Source organism: Dermacentor albipictus, chromosome 10, assembly GCF_038994185.2.
Source record: "Dermacentor albipictus isolate Rhodes 1998 colony chromosome 10, USDA_Dalb.pri_finalv2, whole genome shotgun sequence".
Lineage (NCBI taxonomy): Eukaryota > Metazoa > Arthropoda > Arachnida > Ixodida > Ixodidae > Dermacentor > Dermacentor albipictus.
This window is the reverse complement of record NC_091830.1, coordinates 52,859,274-52,872,063: the sequence shown is the minus strand read 5'-3', so window position 1 is coordinate 52,872,063 and position 12,790 is coordinate 52,859,274. Positions and strand designations below refer to the sequence as shown.

At 45.7% G+C, this 12,790-nt stretch overlaps 1 protein-coding gene across 1 annotated transcript in view; it reads right to left on the bottom strand.

Moving 5' to 3' along the window:
* LOC135907645 (chymotrypsinogen A-like) overlaps positions 1 to 4,302 on the bottom strand; it is a 42,345-nt gene extending 38,043 nt beyond the window's left edge. The window contains exons 1-2 of the mRNA XM_065439340.1: positions 3,996 to 4,302; positions 1,671 to 1,698 (exon numbers count right to left, since the gene is read on the bottom strand). Coding sequence (XP_065295412.1) covers positions 1,671 to 1,698; positions 3,996 to 4,100 — 133 coding nt within the window. The 5' untranslated portion in view covers positions 4,101 to 4,302. The remainder of the gene's footprint in view (positions 1 to 1,670; positions 1,699 to 3,995) is intronic.
* Positions 4,303 to 12,790: the final 8,488 nt, after the last annotated feature.

The following is a 12,790-nucleotide window of genomic DNA, read 5'->3' as shown; positions in this document are numbered from 1 at the left end:
AACCTGCGATGAATTCCAAAGGCATTCGTAGCCCCATGGTATCCAATAGTACCTTGAGATACCTGAACTTCTCATAAAGTTCACACTTGTATTACTTCAGATGTAGGTCCACGAAATTCTGTACGAATGTATTGAGCACTCTATCGAAGATGTAAAATTTATGTGGGCACCCCAAAATTCAGTTCAACCAATCACACGATCATTATCGATGATGACAGCACTCATATAGCAAGTTGGCCTATATTTAGCTCTATCTCGACTACATGTACAAATGTGGCAGTGACCGGCTCTGTTCTCCATACAATAATTGATGAAACAAGCGGTACCTAAATATTTTTCTTGCAGGAAGTATATACTTCAATAGCGGGATTTCTTGATGAGTAGAAAACAGTGTATGTTTTTCTCTTGTCTTAATTTTTTTTTGAAAAGGGAAAAGGAGCAATGCTTCCGTTCGGTCGGTTTCTCGCAAATATATTAATAAAGAGCCATGTGCACGAAATGCGTCCAAAGATATTGAATCAACTACACTGGCGTGCAATTCCGTTAGTCGTTTCAATGAAACCGTACTCGACGTCAAATAGTATGTTCAGCCATGCGCTAATGCGATCAACAGAACAGTGGCGCACAGAAAAGCAAACATGTGAATCCGCCTGCCAAGTATGCGTAGAGCATCCCATGACGAACACCGAAAGCTAGAAGGCCGTAAAAGTGGCAAAAGCTATTTCGTTTCGATAACCTCACATCAAGTCGGCGAATCTGTAAGGCGTGTTCCTTTGGTGCAGGAGTTATGAAGAATTTATCATTATGAAAGCAATTACACAAATTCCCGGAGCGCTTTCCCACCGGTGGCGCCACCATCGCAGCCGTCATGCTGACCCGCTATCGACGGCGCATGGGAAGGGGGCCCCAGCACTTGCGTCCCCTAAACCTCGAACTCCCTGGTGTCTCCAGTGAAGGCGAAGTGCCTTTGGCTGCAAATGCGACGAAGTGAAGTCGACGCACCATCGACGCTCCACTCTGCTCAATCGGAGCCACAGGGGGGCATAATGCAAGTGTCCACCTAGCGTACATGCACAGAATACTACACCTGCCGCCTCCCCCGGCCCCGGAAGACAGCCTTATGCCTTCCACTGCTGGCGTGAGCGTTCTGCGAGGGGACACCTGAGCGTTCCACCTGAGCTTCTGCGCGTGTGCGCATTGCTCTGAGCCGAAAGGCAGTAAACGTCGCGCTAACATTGTTTTACAGTTGACTGGCTCTGCTGACCAACGTAGACGCTCTTGCGTCCGTCTCATTCAGTGCACGCTCGAGTTGCGATTCCCGCGATGCCCCCCTCCCCAGCCACCCTGGCGACGCTCCTCATCACGCCAGACTTCTGAGACAGTCGTGAGACAGCAAGAAAGCAGCCTAGTGGTGGACTGCCTTGTGACGACGTGTCGAGCACACGTTTGCTTGGAGCGCCATCCGAAGTGGTCCAGCGCAGCTCTACGCCTTGCCGTCGATGCGATTGCTCGGACCTTGAGGTGAAACTGACACTATTGTTTTCCATCACTGAAACAGGGCCACAAAAGTTTTTATTTCTCGACTCGACCATGCTCTTCGTTATGCCATATGCCTCAAATTTCAAATGGTATTGCAAACTTGGCGTTTAGGAAATCAAGATTGCACTCACCGGACGGGTTAATTTCAGCGTCTATTCTCTGTGGAAAGAAAAATAAGGGTCAGATTTGAGGCGACAAAACTTTATGTTAGCTTCACCGCGGACAGCAGCTTTCAAGGATGGAAAATAATCAGTCGTAGCAAATTTATCCGTAGCGCTTCAGCTGCACATTTAAAGTGAAGCTTTCTGTTGCCTTGTTTTTTTTTTCATACGCGAAAATAGTCACTCTTCGAGTCGTACTCTGTATAGTCAAACTTTCTTCCTTTTTCTTTCTCATGAACGCCTCTGCGCATGCGTGAATAACACATGTATATATAATAAGCACTAGAGGGTAGCACTTGTTTTGTGCGCGCCCTCTTTTTCTCTTGTGCTGTGTTTGCTTTCTGTGCTTTTTTTATTTATGTCGCGTATGCGCCAACAGCAAGTCACTTTAGGCCGTGTTATCATCCTTCAACATTGAACAACCTCGTAGACAAAACGACAACGCTATAGTTGCCTGCATCTTTAAGTTCACTGAAAAAATATATAGGGCACCCTTTCGCGAAAGAACATCTCTCCTCGTTTGCCGCTTAAATCATAACAAACCGACAGTTAACGAAAAGTCGCTAAATTATACGAATATAGCGCACCGTCGTGAATAGTGCGCTTTACCGCACGCAATTTCCAGCGACTGCGACAAGAAGCGATGACGCAGTTACAGGTCACGCGTTTTGCACTTCACATTTCTACCTTGTTCCCAACAAGTTATAGGCGTGAAAAGTTCTTTTCTGAATTCCCTATACAAGCGCATACTTATCCACATCGTTAAAGTGAAGCAACAAATATATATTCAAGCATTCGTAGCATATATGATCCAGTACCGTTTTTATGACTGAAGAAAATACAGCCGGCTTGGAAGTTTTTAAATTTCGGGGAGGTAGTTTTTAAATATAAGCGGGAAATCATTGCAGATTTTAGCACCGTGATCAAGGAATGTCATCGTGCATGGTCCAACAAATGGGAAAAGAAAATTGCTGCTTAAGGCATGTCGGGGAAGCCAGCTTTCGCCGTTGTCAATGCGTAATATGGTTGAATGCCTCTCTAACGGCTGGGAAATTGAAGCGAATTTCTGCGACGTTATATCTGCAGTATGACACGTTGTGCATCAGATTCTTCTGCAACTTTGTCTTTGCAGAGATCTCGAAAGCACTTCTTTTTATACTCTAAGTGCCACCATGAGTTCACAAAACTTATTTTCCTTTTCTTCCTTTTTATTTTTAGAGCTTGTATCACCCGCATAGAAGCGCAACTATGAAGCTTTAGACTACGATATGACTACTAACACACTTTCCTTCTGAATAGACAGACTGACAAAAAGACTCGTGCAAGAAATATCATTTGTTTGGTCGTAATTATGATTTCTACAGCGTGCCTGTAATCTTATTTATAGCTGTTATATTATGACCTGTGGGACACCGTCTTGGGTTACTCGCATTTTATATATGTAGCATTTAACAAAATCAGGTTGTCTTTGATAGCTAATGGATCCTAATACGAAATAGGAACAAGATGAACATCGTATTTGTAGGCTATGGAAAGAAAATATTACACGGTTTAATAGATTTGACTTGTTTAAAATATTTAAGAATACGAGTGGTGTTCCCGGTGCTTACTTTTTCTAGAAGGAGCTATTTTGGTAGTAGTTGGGCTGATTCTTTGCATCTCAATCAATTCAAAGTGACATTCTCTTCAAAAATATGCTTTCGTAACCAATAAATTCTTTATAATAATACTTTCGAATGTCTTCGGAAATGCAGGCAAAGAAATAAAGGGATTGGTAGTCGGTTATAATAACTTGATTGCCGCCTTTAACTAAAACAGGTACCATTGTGTTATTCAAACTGGCAGGGAAAATATCCTTTTATTAAGAAAGTAACACTATTTCTACTATATAGTGCTCCAATCTCAGGTACAAGCATTAGTCGACAAAGTTAAATCGATGATAATCTGCACACAGAGCTGATTTCAATTCTATTATTGTACTAGGCGTTTTCTTTTTCTTCATCATGTAGGTTTCACACAAACGCTTCAATCAAAGCGGGCTTAATAATGTTCGATGCCATGTTTTCGCAAGAAGAATGCTTTTCTGCCCAGCAACAACAACGTACCGGTTATTTCGCAAATCATAAGATTACATAAAACACAACGTTTCGTTGAACTAATGCACAGCTCTGGACATTCCAGAACAACTCAATGACCGCGTGCCCGACAACATGGCCGAATGGCCGCCATAGCATCTGTAATCCGTGTTATGGGTAACCCATTTCAAGCCGAGCGCATACGAGTAAAACAACTTACGCAAGCAGCTACCGGAAGCGCCATGGCAAGGATTACGAGGGCAACATTTTTCAGCTGAAGCACCGTAGGCCGTAGTACGTAGTCGTCACCTGCCGAGGCAGCCATGCCTTCCGTGTTTCTCTCTTGCAAAGGTCACGAAATCGAGGTGCGTCCCAAGAGAACGACACATCAGTATGACGTAGCACTTTCACTGCTTCTTATCGGTCGCCACGGTAAGGAACAGGCGAGTTGAAGAAACAAAATGTGCCAACGTGAAGAAAAAAACTAACCGTCTTTCATTAATGCATGAAGCTTGAAAGCTTCGCGCAAAGAGCTCGCCACTTGAATTTTCTACGACTTCAGGAGTTCATTTCTAAACCTTTCCGTGCAGTCACGTCGACATTTGTCTGAAGCGACGAACCTTAACTGCCCTATATGGGTTCTGGCTGTCAGACATCAAGTCGCACGTCACGTTTAAGTGGAGTGGCTCGGCAACCGTATAACCTCTACTTTTTAAGTCACTCACGCTACAAAATGATTGCGCTTTTTGTAGGCAGGTATTCATTGCGTGACACTCTGCATGTGCCTTGAATGGAGGACGAGGGATAATGCCCTCTGTGGTAAGAGCCGTGTTCATTTCTAAGCGCGTCTCTCAATCAGTTCTGTGGTTCACGGTGAGAAGTTTAGCAGCACCCCGTGTGATGCTTACAGTCTGCAAGACATATGAATGGGAAAAGCGCCAGTTGTGAATGAGTTTTCTTGCGAACATCGGTGACTCTTCCAAAGCTAATTGTAAATAAAAGCAAGAGAAAACCACCGCAGCGTCTGGTTCGTTTCTTTTTTTTTCTTTACATGGACGATGTTTCCGTAGAGACATTTCTCTCTCATCACGATATGCGACGCCCACTAGGCGTCCTCTCTATCAACAGATCTTTTATCAATTCCTCGAACGCTTACGTATATATATGGGAACATTGAGACAACTAAAAAGGTCCAGAGATTGTTTAGAATTGAGTGGCTCAGGCAAGCTTTCTTTCTAAGGACAATAAGGAATTGGTATGTTTTAACCGATTCATTGTCTCCTGTACCGGATAGCTTTTTTCTTTAACTCCCATGTCAGCCAAGTTCTCTTTCTCAGCTTCTATTTTCAATATATGACACTTTTACTCGTGATTCGTTTGAACTGCATAAAAGGAAGCAGTACAGCTCCACATATGGAGGGCTTTTGTCATGCCGATGGTGTCTATCGCCTGGTGCAGTGCCGTATACTCTGATCGTCCTCGATGTTCGCTTTTAGTTGAAGAGGGAAACATGGTGGATCCCAGGAACATGTGCGAATCGGTGTTAAGTGCGCCTTTATCGTATACTGCACCGTTCTTACTTCGCTATCTCCTTCAATCCTACGTAGCTCAACGCTCCTTGCTCAATGCGATGCACTGGTATCTATTTCTTTTCGCCTAATTTCTCGTTTCGCATTCGGCTCTTCCTGTTGACTATTTGTTCGATTCCCTGTGGCCGACTTTTGTTCCATTTTTTCGTGGCCGATACCGCTTCCTCCTCACTATGCTTGACCGTTCGGGCATCTATACATAACGTCACATGCTGATTCTGTGGCACTGGCCGAGACTGTCGACATATTCAGTGGCACATACCGAATTGCACATGAAGAGTGTCACAAGTTGCCCCTCCGCGCACACATGCCCATTGTCTCAAGGTCTCTAAAGGGCCTATGGGGCCCACATGCATGACCTGTTTTAGGGCGATAACAACAACAGAGGCTTGATCGTTGATTACAGACATACTTGATCAGCAGCCATTTTTGTCCCCGATTTGGCAAAAAGTCTGGGTGCATTCCTGCCTACGCAGGGGCGTCTGCGTCAGCGGGCGTTTGGTGCGTTGCGACACCACGTACCCGATCACACGAGGGTCGGAGCCTCCCCCGTGTAGCCGTGCGCGGCTTAGCCGTGTCCGGGGAAAGGGGGATCCTGGGGGTTGAGCCGAAGCCGGGTGTTCGGACCTTTAAGGCGACCCGGCGCAGGCAACACACCTCTTTGGCCTCTGCTTCACGTAGACGGAAACCCCGAGCTGACCCACCCGGGGGAAATTGGTAGTTGCCTTTTCCTGTCTCTCTCTCCCTCCAGGCTTCGTCTTTCTCTCACTTTCCATCTTTCCTGTCTTCTCCTACCTTCCGCTCACTTCTAATTTTCCAGGCAGCAAGGGTTAACCTTGTGTGAATACCCAACCTAGGTTATCTCATATTTGGTTATATTGATAACGTACAGCTGGCGTTTGCAGGACCTGTACTTACAGTCCCTGTAGCGTCCCCTTGTAGGACTCCACGGTGGGTGGCTGGCGTTATTGCTGCAAATTCAATCCCTTTATGGCAACCTCTTTCCCTCCGCTTCCTGATCGCCCCCACAAAAGAGGGCGCACCGATGAAGTTTTCCGGTTCCTTGGACGTCAAAGACCAAACTTTCCACGTTACCATGTGATCCATTCAGAAAAATCCGATAAACAAGTACAAAAAATTTCCCCCTTTCTAGTTTCCAAGTCCTTGACTGATGTCCTTGGTGCAGGCTACAAGGTATCAAGGCTTGCATGTGGTGATCTCCTGTTAGAGGTCCATGATCAGAAACAACACGAAAGGTTGCCCAGTCTAGTATCATTTGGGGATATTCCATTGACAGTAACTCCACACCGCACTCTGAACACCACCCGCGGCGTTGTCTCGGATCACGATCTGCTTCAGCTGACAGAGGCTGAGCTCCTGGAGGGCTTCAGTGAGCAGAATGTTGTCAATGTCCGAAGAATTAAAATGAGAAGGGATGGTAAAGAAATTCAAACGAACCACCTGATACTCACATTCGGTTCAAGTATTCTGCCCGAGTCTGTAGAGGCCGGGTACATCAAACTCCGCGTCAGACCATATGTGCCAAATCCCCTAAGATGCTTCAAATGCCAGCGTTTCGGCCACAGTTCGCAGAGCTGCCGGGGCCACCAAACATGTTCAAAATGCAGTGTCCTTGAGCACGCCACTGAAGCGTGTAATAACTCTCCCCACTGTGTAAACAGTGACGGGGATCACGCCACGTACTCGCGGTCGTGCCCCTCCTGGAAGAAGGAAAAAGAAATTGTAACCATAAAAGTAAAAGGGAACATATCGTTCAAAGAGGCACGAAGGCGGGTAGCATACCTGCCAAAGAAAAGCTTTGCCGAAGGGGCGCGTCAGCGGGCAGCGCCACAACGGCCTCCGGCGGCTATCCGACCCACAAACAGTGAGTCGGCAGTCACGCCATCTGCCCCCGCGGCGGTTGCAGCTAGCGCTGCTCCGTCAACCGAGGAGAAGAGATCATCGACCCCGAAGGTGGGCGCAGCCGAGGCTGCCTCAACCTCCCAGGTCCCTTCCAGCGCTGGCAACAGCCGGCGCAGCCAAATTTCTCAGGGAGCCCCATCCACCTCCGGGCTGGTGGGCGCAGGGGTCCCGCCTTCCGTGGTGAGACCCTCTCGAAAAACTTCTCGCTCTCAAGAGCGCGTGTCCGGCGCCTCACAAGAGGCAATGGACACAACACCTATCCCCACGGCGCTCCAAGCGCCCAAGGAGCGGCGAGGCTCCCTCGAACGCTCCAAAAAAGGCAGAACCCCGGTTACAGGGCCTTGCAAGAGCTCTGTAAACTAAGGCTTCACTTCCGTTTCCGTAAACACAGCACAAATTCACGTTAAATAAGGATACACAAATCATACAATGGAATGTCAGAGGTCTACTTAGGGATCTTGATGATGTTCACGAACTCATCCATAAACACAATCCAAAAGTGCTGTGTTTACAGGAAACACAGTTGAAATCAAAATACACAAACTTTCTTCGACAGTATATTACTTTTCGCAAAGATCGCGATGATGCTGTCGCATCATCGGGCGGTGTTGCAATTATAATTCGAAAAAGTATAGCCTGTCAACGCGTACAGCTACGCGTTAGCTCGTTAGCGCGTTAGCTACGTACAGCTCGAGTTATTCTGCTTATTAAAGTGATCACTATTTCCTCGCTTTATATTCCCCCACATTATAAACTAAGCAAACATGAATTTCAGACCTTTATTGATGAATTGCCAGAACCCTATGTTGTTCTTGGCGACTTCAAAGCACATAACTCCCTGTGCGGCGACCCTCGTATAGATACGCGAGGACGTCTTGTCGAACAGTTCCTTTTTTCTTCTGGTGCGTGTCTGTTGAATAAGAAGCAACACACATATTACTCTCTTGCAAACAGAACCTACTCTTCCATAGATCTTAGCATAGTCTCCCCGTCTGTACTGCCTGAATTTGAAAGGGAAGTTACCGACAACCCTTACGGCAGCGACCACGTCCCTACACTGCTAAGATCAGCTAAAGAAAACGAATATCCACCACACGCTCCTAGGTGGAAGGTTGAGACAGCTGACTGGGAGAAATTTCGATCTTTTACTAGTATCTCATGGGCTGACCTGTCTTCGTTAGGAATAGATGCTGCCGTCGAGTTCCTTACAGCCTCCATAATAGATGCCGCATATAAATGCATATCACAAGTAAATGGCTTGGCATGTAAACGGCGTGCCCGTGGTGGAACGACGATTGTAGTATCGCTCGAAAGAAACAAAACAAAAGCGTGGGGGTTTCTACGCGCCTCCCCCACTGCGGAGAATCTCATCAATTTTAAAAAAGTAAAATCCCAAGGCAGGCGAACCCGCCGACAGGCCAGGCGAGAGAGTTGGCAGAAGTTTCTATCGCGTATCAATTCGTTTACTGATGAGGCCAAAGCCTGGAACAGGGTCAATGGTATAAGAGGGCGACCAGCATATTCACTCCCTTTGGTAAACACACAAGGCGATACCCTACAAGACCAGGCGGACTCACTTGGGGAGCACTTTGAAAGCGTGTCAAGTGCCAACCATTACTCGCAATTCTTTCTGAAATATAAACAAATAGAAGAATGTAAGCCATTCATGAGAAAATGTCAACAGATTGAGCCTTACAACCGTCCTTTCAGCATTGCCGAATTGAGAGCTGCCTTGAGCGCATGCAAGAGCTCCGCACCAGGATCTGATAGAATCATGTACGAAATGCTGAAAAACTTACACAATGACACACAAGTAACACTACTTACACTTTTCAACACTATCTGGGTCGCAGGGTACCTTCCGACCACATGGAAAGAAGCCATTGTGGTCCTTGTTTTAAAACAAGGCAAAGATCCTTCCTCAGTGGCAAGCTACCGCCCGATAGCCCTCACAAGTTGCTTGTGTAAGGTATTTGAAAAAATAATAAATCGGCGACTGATCCATTTCCTTGAACAGAACAAAATGCTTGATCCCTTTCAGTTTGGCTTCCGAGAAGGGCGCTCCACAACCGACCATCTTGTACGTATTGAAGGAAATATCCGGGACGCATTTATATATAAACAGTTCTTCCTCTCGATATTTCTCGATATGGAAAAGACGTATGACACAACGTTGCGATACGGCATCTTGCGAGACTTATCGGAAATGGGCATTCATGGTAATATGCTCAACGTAATAAAAAGCTACTTGTCCGATCGTACCTTCCGGGGAAAGTCGGCAATGTGCCGTCACGTCCTTTTACACAAGAAACTGGTGTACCCCAGGGAGGCGTGCTCAGCTGCACACTTTTTATTGTTAAGACGACAACGCTTCGTGCTTCCTTACCACCACCCATTTTGTATTCCGTCTATCTGGACGACATTCAAATAGGCTTCAAATCCTGTAACCTCGCAGTATGCGAGAGACAGGTACAGCATGGATTGAACACCGTGTCAGGTTAGGCAGAGAAAAATGGTTTTAAAATCAATCCTCAAAAGAGTTCTTGCGTGCTGTTTACAAGGAAGAGATGCCTGGTTCCGGATCCTTGCTTGGAAATGTGTGGACATCAGATACCTGTAAACAAAGAGCACAAATTTCTAGGTGTTATACTCGACAATAAACTTACTTTCGTCCCACACATTAAACATCTTAAAGAAAAGTGTCTGAAAACAATGAACCTAATGAAACTTCTATCGCAGACTACGTGGGGTAGTGAAAAGACGTGCCTAATGAATCTCTCTAAGAGCCTCATCCGGTCACGATTAGATTATGGTGCCGTGGTATATAATTCTGCCGCCCCGAGCGCACTCAAGATGCTAGACCCTGTTCACCATCTAGGTATCCGCTTAGCCACGGGCGCTTTCAGAACAAGCCCGATTGAAAGTTTATATGCCGAATCGAATGAATGGTTTCTCCAACTACAGAGATCATACATTAGCTTTACATATTTCCTTAAAGTACGCTCCAATCCTGAACATCCATGTTTTCATAACGTTACCCATATGACGTGCGCTACACTTTTCAGCAATCGTCCCTCCATAAGACAGCGTTTCTCGCTGCGTGTGAAGCAGCTTAGCGATGAAATGCATGTCCCGCTCCTCGCCCATCGCTTAATGCACCTAACCAAGCTCTTACCTCCTTGGGATGGGCAGGTGATACAATGTGACATATCCTTTATAAAAGTTACAAAGCACGCTCCTGAGGCTGAAATCCGAATGCATTTCCTAGAACTCTAGCACAAGCACTCCTGCGCAGAGTTCTACACAGACGCTTCGAAGTCAAATGCCGGGGTGTCCTACGCAGCCGTCGGCCCATCGTTTTCGGAATCCGATGTACTGCATCCGGAAACAAGTATCTTTACGGCCGAGGCCTACGCACTACTTTCTGCTGTAAAGCACATAGGAAAATCGAAACTTCCAAAAGCAGCGATCTATACAGAATCTCTCAGCGTCGTGAAGGCCTTAATGTCACTCAGCAAACATAATGATCCCGTATTTATTGAACTATATTCGGAGATGGCCACGTCAATCACATTGCAAGCTGTTAATCCTACCTCTGCGGTGCCTGTCACAGATCTTAGGCCTTTTTTGCGAAGGAGGCTGCGAGATCACTGGCAACACATGTGGCATGTGCAAACGGATAATAAGCTCCACCTGATAAAACCACAGTTCGGATTTTGGCCGTCTACTACAACATCGCGCCGAACAGATGTCCTATTCTGTCGTCTCATAAGAGGACACACGTTTGGCACCCATAATTTTCTACTCACCGGAAGTGAGTCTCCAACCTGTGGTAGATGCGGGGAGAGGCTGACCGTACTCCGCATCCTCCTCGAGTGTCGGGAAGCCGAATCTGAGAGAAAAAGACATTTTTCATTAGCATACCGACAGCACATACCTCTTCATCCTGAAATGATTCTTGGTCCAGAAACGCTTTTTAATACAGACACAGTGCTAGCTTATCTTAAAGATATGGTCATACATGTTATTAGTCCCATGAATTCGTAGCGCCTCCTCTCTTGAGAGGATGCCACTGCGATAATTGTTTTGCATAGCACATGCCTCCAGGCCCTTGTGTTTCAAGGGCTCTAAGGAGGCAGTAGTGCTCTAGGATTTTTTACAATCAGATATGTTTTACCTATCGTATCATTCTTTTTAAATGCATCTAAATGTTCATAGTACACGTCGCACGTCATCGCCATAATTTTATCATACAGATTTTACGCACTTTAGAGCGTATATTTTAAGGCATCTTTACAGCCACCCCACACGAACTTCATAGTAATCATAATTACACCGCCAAATCATTAGCACAGACATGGCGCTCTTTGACCATACCTGGCCCTTGCACCACGAAACCCCATACATCATCATGGTGCATTGCTGCACTTTTTTTTTCTTGTCATGCTCTGATATACCCATGTTGGTACGCGATGAGTCAAATTTCTTCAATATGGTTTTATACCAATGCGCACGTGAAATCCCCCTGCATCTTTAATATACTAGCTGCCTTTCCCTTTTATTTTACCGCATCAAACCTTCGCTTTTTTTCTATTGGATGTCGTGCGCCGCGTTTAAAGCAACAAGTTATAAGACACCATGGCGTGCCCGTGGTAGTAGTATCCAAGGAGGTGTTAAAAATATTCCTATAGTGTCAGCCCTCGCAGTTTCTTACCAGCACAGTTGAAGCCAGAATTCGCCTATAATTCTACGTTGAAAGAGGGCCGCGACAGCTGAAATTCGCTCACAGCTTATTTCTGTTTGCTTGAGTACCTGTTAGCCAAATTGAAAAATAAAATCTCATTTTTCAATACAAAAATGTTGAATTTGGCTGCTTAATGACATGATCATCAACCGCAACATTTCACTAGACGTTTACACTTCCTTCTCAAATCAGTGAGAGAAAGAAACACATCGAACATTATATGTATGGCAAAATTTACCATCCTAAATAGCACGGACTAGGAAGAAAGTGCTTCGTGCGATCCCCGCTATTCGTCAACGTTTTTTCGTGCCTATGGTAAGATGGCGGCCGTCCAGTTTCACTTTTGAGACGTTATCTCCATTCCAGCAATTTCTTTTGAGCCCCCTTGGTATTATCTCACGCTAAGAATGTGAACGCATCAAGCATCGTCATTGCCTTCCACTTGTGCGTAATATATAAAGGGTGTATTTCGAAGTGTGTTGTATCGAATATTATCCTTGGTAGCCTGTTTTTTAAAAAAAAACGTATACGTGCCGTGTACTGCGCTCAGACACGCTACATGTCTCGGTCTGCTGAAGACAATGTTTATTGAAAGAAAGTTAATTGGTTTCACGTCACCAAAGGTCGTGGGAAACGTGGCCTATCGGCTCATCTTTCGTCATTTTGCGTCCCACATTTCATAATTTGTCGGGAAGCTTATCGCACCCATTTAGCTAGCGACGACAAGTACCCTTACAAAGGCTGTCACCGCCGTAAAAC